Genomic DNA, 7,551 nt, shown 5'->3' on the forward strand with positions numbered 1-7,551 from the left:
GCAACACGGAAAGCTTCACGCCGCTCCCTCGACTATCGAAATAAAAGCATGGGGTGCGCACGACCGAATACCACCCGATCCAGCAAATTACAGGCAATAGATGCACTGTTACATTCGCCGGCGGAGCTTCCGGAACACAACACTTCGGCCAGATCAAGAAGGACAGGCTTCTGGCACATATTCATCTTCGCACAAGAGAAACCCTAGGACCGCCGCCTTTATTCAGATTGGACCTCAACGGCGCCGACCATCGCGGGTCGGTCGAGGCAATGCCGGAGACACTAAGCGAAGAACATGAAGTCCGAAGATCCCAAGCCTTCCCCTGAGCAGCGCCCTGCAGTCCAGCAGCCGGCTCTCCACCATGGACAGCCGAGACCGCGGAGGGGACAAGGTTAGGGCCGATCTAGGGTTTGTGCCCAATCTGGCCCATCACCCCGCACCTCCGTAGCCGGCAAGGCACGCCGCCGGTGGCATCCACCACCGCCACCCCGACACCAGGATGCCGCCCGGATCGCCTCGCGTCAGACGAGCCGACCGCCGCCTACCCAACAGCTTGAGCAGCCATCCCCGGCGTCCACCGATCCCAGACCACCGTTTGGCGGCTAGGCCCGGCGGCAGTAGTGGCGAGGAGGGCCGGGATCAGGGCTTGCTGGCGGCGCGTTCGGTCGCCCCTACAGCCGCCCTGGGGAGCGACCCGAGGGGAACGGTCCAACTTTAGCTATTCACTAGTACCTACAAATTGACATATAACACTTCTGTCGATTGTCGCAAATTCGATATGCAATTAGCACATATATCAAACGAACTCTTCCTTGTTTGTCACTGGCTGTGAGGGCCACACCCCGACTGCTTAACTGCATGTTTTGATGCTTTTCTACGAGGTCACAATTGGCTTCACGGACATATGCAGACTACAGACAGAACAACTGCATGAAATTTGTTTTCAGAGTGGAAGCTTCGTACCCCTGGAAGAACTTGTGCACCCTAACTCTTATCACGAGTTAGGGCAGCTGGAAGCCTGAAGCACATTCGAATTCACAGTTTTAAGCTGCAAAGCGAGTCCGTAAGCACTACTAGGCACAGGCACGTATGAAAGCATCATCTCCCGTTCTACATATTTTAAACTTCAAAACTTCTGGCACGCGTAAGCTGAATGGAAGAGCCTGGATCATTTTGTTTCATCCCATTTTTTCGAAATAGGTGAGTAATTACTGAAATTTAATGATAAGCCAAAAGGCATAATTTTGTTGGCCCAGATACTGAATAATCTTGAAGCTGGGTCAATTTGACCACTTGATGCATGTTAAGGTATCGGCAATCCGTTATCACTCTCAAGAGTTTCAGGCATACGACGAACTATGTGTTTTATATACTTGCGCTCAGTATATTGTCCTTACCTTGTGTAGCATGAAGAAGTTTCAGAAAATACACCTTCTGAACGATTTCATAAACAAATTTGCAAAGTTCATTTAGTTTAACAATGAAGATGCAGAAACAAATCCAGCACCTGATATTTATTGAAGTCCTTAAGGCGAGACATGAACTTATATCGTTCAACGGGTCTCAAAATTGAGCAATGTTTGACGAACCTGTCAATGTAAATAAATGGCTCAACAGCATTACGTGGGCTGGGCAGCTCTGCTGAAATACTCTCAAGTAGAGCGGCTAAATCAAGATAGCAAATTGGTAACTACTCAGAAGAAATATATGTGCCCGATACATCTCTTCAAGTGTGCTTCGCTGAACTCTATTTGTCATTCACAAGGGGGCTGTAAACAGGGTACCACATCTTCCGAGCCACATAGTCCACTGTGTCCGACTGTGAGCACATAAAGAAAATCAGGCACTGTTCTGGCAAGCAACTTTACGGATGTGAGATTTGGTATGTCATACCTCTGACATGCTCCTGAGCTCTCTAGGATCCACATCAGCACATCCTTCGGCCAGATCTTCATCAACAGCGGCACGGGCGACTGCAGCGCCGACACGTGCGGTGATGTGCCTGATACTGCAATGTGGGTGGGTGGTAGTTAGCAGCGGTAAAATACAAGGCATGTGGTTACAGAGTGCAATGGCAAGAGCTGGGTGAGGAGCTAACCTTGATATTGAAGGAAAGAGGATTCCTTTTCGAATTGCATCATCAGTGATGTATGAAGCAAGGCTGCACCAGCAATTATCAGTTTAATACTTAGCTCAATTGTGAAAATCAACTACAAATATTGTGCAATGTAAATTGAAAAATCAATAATCATGGGTCCACTTTGTGAAAAGCCTTGTGATTGAAGCCTGCAAACCTAAATGTTTAGCACTTTGCCTCCAAATGGCAATAGTACCTACAAGTTTGTTTGCATCTTGCGCAAATGATACTTAAATGAAGTAAAGCAAGGGAATATCATCAGTTAAACCAATGACATGATCCAATGAAACAGGACTTACCACTCAGATGCAGCATGGAGCATGCCATCCGAAATATGCCGAGCACCTGAAAGAAGGGCTCCTAAACCAATCCTGTATTTCACACAAATTTACATCAAGTGAAAATGAAAACCAAAGAATGGCCAGAAAAAAAAAACAGAAGATTGTCATACCCAGGAAACAGATACATGTTGTTTGCTTGATTAGCATACCCTTTTCTACCATTGCCTAGGACATTCAAAAAATATCATTAGCAGTCACCAACAGGAAATTTAGCACAAACAATACAAAGGAGGTTAGACATGACTCACTTAAAGCAACGTTACTGAAAGGGCTTCCGCTAGCAAATACTGCATTTTCTCCAACATGCTTGAATACATCTTCAGGTGTACACTCGGCTGTAACGAGAAAAGGCCAATGTTAGTCAGGTCCTTATTACAAGTACTCCCTCTGTTTACAAATATAAGATGTTTTAGACACCTTCAAAGTGAACTACATACACACCATAGTGCGTGAATCTACACACTAAAAGTAGACTAGATAGTAGATACATACCAAAGTAGATGAATCTACTAAAACCTAAAACATCTTATATTAGTGAACGGAGGGAGTATTTAAAAGCTAAATATTAGGGGTAAACCTTTTGTAGTTGGGTTTGACATTGCAAATATTGCAGGGCAGGGGGAATCAGATTCTTTCATAGCCTTGAGAACCTGGAAGTATAAAAAAATCCTGAAGTTAAAACTCAAGTGCTGAAAATGATAGAGTAGGACATGAGAATATCATATAGGAGTATAATTAAGCACTTGTTAAGATGATATTAGCCAATTTAATGTTATACGTTCAGAAAGTAGACGGTTTTGGGAACCTAACAGGAGATGCACATATTTGAGGCTGTCGTTGTTCATGAGACAATTCTGAACCATGCTGAAGCATGCTAAAGAGCAGATATGTAACAATGAAATAAATAGTAAGGTTAAATGGACTACTTGCAGCTATAGCCAAGCCTCTAGTTTGAGGTTGGTATGAGTAGACTGGTAAATAGGGGAAACAAATAAAAGAATAGACATCAGCTTCCAGCAGTCATTACTCATGAGATAAGAGATTGCACCTCTTCAGTAAAAATACCACCAACTCCAGATAGTCCTAAAAGCACATGAGGCTTTACTTTCTTGACCTGATGATGAGCTGAATCAGTGAAACTACAAAACCAGTTGGAAATCTTTCGTGCTAATAACATTGATTTAGCTCAAGATTAAAGAAATATTAACAAAATTTAAATACCACTTCAACAAGACTAGCCCCCTCATGGAGATCTTCAACCTCTTCAGGACCAAAACCTCTGGCAAAACGAGCAACTGCTGGATCCAGGTCCTTTCTACCTTTGGTAATAAGACCCTGCATGGTACATCACAACAGTGGCACCTAAGTACTCAGCCTATTACACACTTACAAATGATGACTTAGTGCTAAAATGTCAACTGAACACATATGACAGAAGATACCTAGCAGGAAAGCATTAAACATGTATTTGCTTGCACAGATTAAACTTACATCCTTGTCAAGGACCCAGAACTGATTGTGTCCTTCGCCCAGTTCTCCAACTTTATGGATCCCTGGCATCCTTAACATTGCATGCTTAGCCATGTTAAGCACACCTAACCCAGCACTGAATTCTGAAGAGGTGTTAGAATTGACGAAACAAAATTTTGACAAGCAACAGATTATATGAAATATACTGAGGAAAATGTGCAATCATGTCAAACGTATCACATACCTTCCAGCTCCCACCACAACTATTTTCTGCTTAGTGAAGTCTGTTAGGGGTCGACCCTGTGCTCTAACAGCTCCAAGTAGACCAGCTAGAGCAACTCCTGCCGTCCCCTATGAAATAGGAAGAGACCAACAAATTATAATATATAACTGGAAGGAAAGGAAGAGTGCTAATACTCTACACAACAGCAAAGTTGGGGAATCATCTTACCTGTACATCATCATTGAACATGCAAAATCGGTTCCGATACCTCTGAAGAGTTTCAAATGCCCATTTCATTTGGAAGTCTTCAAACTGAGGATTTACCACTTTAGCAACGGAGCATGATTGAGTAAGCAAGCAAAGTATGACCACACCACACATACATACACACCTGAACAATTGCTTTAGGCCACCGTGCATGAACAGCTTCCATGAATTCATCTACAACAGCTAAGTATTCCTCTCCTTCCAACCTAGGTTGCCTCAATCCTAAATCTAAGAAAATACTCACTTAATAAGCTATGCTATGATGTAGGAATTTACTCCTAACAGCAAATCAGTTTCTACCCTTTTGTTCTAGAGAACTAGTAGTATGGTTAGACTTTTGATTTAATCAGAGAATGCCCATCTGTGCTTGCCGCAAAAGTGGATAAAAACATTTATATGAACTGTTTCAGAAGTTACACTTAATGTAGCTTACGCACATAGCTTGTCGTCAAGGAGCTTTTGGTTATTTGTTCCCACATCAAGCATTATTGGGAGAACCTACAGAAGGGGAACATATAAAATGGGGGAAATGTCATACACAACATGTAGATAGTGGAAGCAATTTGTTTTTATGATCCAAGCAGAAAGGGACACATTAATATACCTTCTGTGGATTGATACCAGCAGCTGCAACATAAACATCAAGTTTACCAATAGGTATACCTATGCCCTGAACACCAAGATCTCCTAGCCCTAGAATGCGACTCCCGTCAGTCACAACTATCATGTCAACCTGAAATAAGAAACGGCCAACCCCATGAAGAAGTCAATACGAGCAAGCAGAAGTGGGAGCAATTATATTACACTTTTATATTTTATATTAGATAGAAATATATAGTACTCCCTACGTTCACTAATGTAAGACCTTTTAGATATTTCAAAGTGGACTAGATACGGACCAAAATAAGTGAACATGCACACTAAAACACGTCTAGATACATGCATTTATGAAAAAAAGCTAAAAAAGGTCTTACATTAGTGAACGGAGGGAGTATAAAGCATGAAGCATACATATGGAAACTGACAATAGATTTAAAAGCAAATTAAACTGCAATCCCTGTTAGCATTGGCTGGAAATGACATGAAAACGTTGGTGGCTCTGGAAATCACTAGTGTTATTGTGCACATGTACATAGGTACAGAAGTGGCTTTTTTTAAGGAAGATACGCAAATGTTGCATCAATTTGATATCATATACTAGTGTTCATCAAATTGCACGGGGATAATTTCAACTTTCTCTGCCCAGCTACATCAGTGACCAAAAAGTATTACTATCACTTTGTTGGAAATAGTAAGCGTACCGTTTCTGCTGGCCAGTTGTAAATCATGGACATCATCTCCCCCTTATCCTTTGCGCTGAAGTACATCCCCCGGGGGCGCCTGAAGAGGCCGCTGTAGTTCTCGCAGACCAAACCAACCGTCGGGGTGTATATGATGGGCGCGAAATCCTTGATGTTGTCAATCAGCACCTATAGAGGAACATAAACGCGCCAGTCAGACACGCAATTCACTGCCACGATAAAAACAAAAGGTCAGCCACCATTTGTAGCAGAGGAGCGGGTGGCTCACCCGGTAGTAGAGCGTCTCGTTCCGGTCGTGCAGCCTGTTGAGGATCCTCCACTTGGCCAGCGAGACCACCGACTCGGGCTCGCCCTTGGTGTTGTGCTCCAGCGAGTGGTACGAGTTTACTGCGTAACAACACGGGTAAGGGTTCACGAGGTTAGCGGGCGACGACGGGTTCCGTGATCTCGCGGGAGATTCGGCGACATTGATAGAGTGGGGGAGGGGACTCACTGAATCGCTCGTACTGCTGCTCGAAGGACATGACCCGCGGCGGGAGCAGGCCGCGGAGGCCCAGGCGGTCGCGCTCCGTGAGCGGGAACGCCGTGTCCTGCGCGAACACGAAATCGAACATGAGAACCGCGTCGCGTCGGAATCGGCTGGCGGGTGCGCGCGCGCGGATCGGGAGATCGAGGAGAGGTCTGGGAGGAGAGGGTATACCTTGTTGTACCATGGGTCGTGGAGGATGTCGGTGCCGCGCTTGTGGACGATGCAGGGGCCGCGCAGGGCGGAGCCGGCGCCCGCGGCGGGGGCGGACGTGGACAGGAGGCGCCGGATCTGCGCCGACCGCCGGGCCGCCGCGTGGCGCAACATCGCGCGAGGGTCAGCCGCTGCGGCGCTCGGGGGCCGGTCCAATGGCGGAGACGGGGGCGGGACGCGGCGGTGGTGGCGGTGGCGGTGGCGGTGCGCGAGACGGAGCTCCTGGTAGACGGGGAATAGAGAGAGAAAAAGGGATTCCGATTTGAAGGGGGAGGAATGAGTCGCCGGGCGGTGCGGGCACCCGCGGTGAGGACAGGGTGCGGTGGGATAGAGTGTGATGCCACGCCAGCTGGGTGTGGTTTTGGGGCGGTGAGAGGTGCGGGCGGAGCAGCGGACGCGGCTGGACTAGTGAAGGCGCTGTCGGGTCACTCGGGGCCCAACCGGCAACGAGGAAAGAGGAATTTGCTGAGCACACGCGGGGATCTGTCGGTCGTTTGCGTCGGCTTGGCGCATTAGGATTTGCTGAGCGCACCCCTGAAAAATGACAAATCTGGTCTTTTTATAGGAAAAAAAGTTTAGACGGAAATGACTCGTTCTGAAAAATAATATAGAATCTGACCATTTTTCCCAATTCCCTACAAGGAAAACTTTAGATGAAAATTACTCGCTCTGAAAACTAATATAGAATCTGACCATTCAACAACGAGATGTTGGCTCCCTTTCTTAATTAGGTAGACTTGGGCCATCATGCAATTCCAAAGTCGTCTTATTCAAAGGCTCTAGGTCAAGGAGTTGAGGTGTTGAGTCTCACAAAATACAACAGCGATCCCTGTAGCCGCCGCCTCTTGAGAAAAGCCTTAGCCGCCCCTACTCAGCCTCCTCCATAGATCGGTTCCCTCCCTCCGGCGGCCACGGCGTCGGGAGGAGTGGGGAACCCGATCTATGAGTGGAGTTTTCAATAAAAGTAGTCTTTTCGAGTAGTCTATGTTAGGGTTTTGGTCGCCGTTTTCTTGTTGGTTTCCCCGCAATGGAGATGGCATCGTCTCGCAATAAGTGATCTTCGGCCTTTCGTT

At 46.2% G+C, this 7,551-nt stretch overlaps 1 protein-coding gene across 1 annotated transcript; it reads right to left on the bottom strand.

Moving 5' to 3' along the window:
• Positions 1–1,490: 1,490 nt before the first annotated feature.
• Positions 1,491–6,607, bottom strand: LOC124708745 (NAD-dependent malic enzyme 59 kDa isoform, mitochondrial-like). Its single transcript, XM_047240416.1, has 19 exons — positions 6,440–6,607; positions 6,233–6,329; positions 6,008–6,126; positions 5,740–5,907; positions 5,043–5,171; positions 4,876–4,936; positions 4,563–4,666; positions 4,400–4,483; positions 4,193–4,299; positions 3,970–4,084; positions 3,700–3,813; positions 3,527–3,592; positions 3,056–3,128; positions 2,727–2,813; positions 2,589–2,643; positions 2,437–2,508; positions 2,099–2,161; positions 1,894–2,008; positions 1,491–1,819 (listed from the first exon to the last, which is right to left on the bottom strand). Exons 1-19 carry the CDS (start codon positions 6,590–6,592, stop codon positions 1,748–1,750), a joined length of 1,854 nt encoding a protein of 617 aa, XP_047096372.1. The 5' UTR covers positions 6,593–6,607; the 3' UTR covers positions 1,491–1,747.
• Positions 6,608–7,551: the final 944 nt, after the last annotated feature.

Source organism: Lolium rigidum, chromosome 4, assembly GCF_022539505.1.
Source record: "Lolium rigidum isolate FL_2022 chromosome 4, APGP_CSIRO_Lrig_0.1, whole genome shotgun sequence".
NCBI lineage: Eukaryota > Viridiplantae > Streptophyta > Magnoliopsida > Poales > Poaceae > Lolium > Lolium rigidum.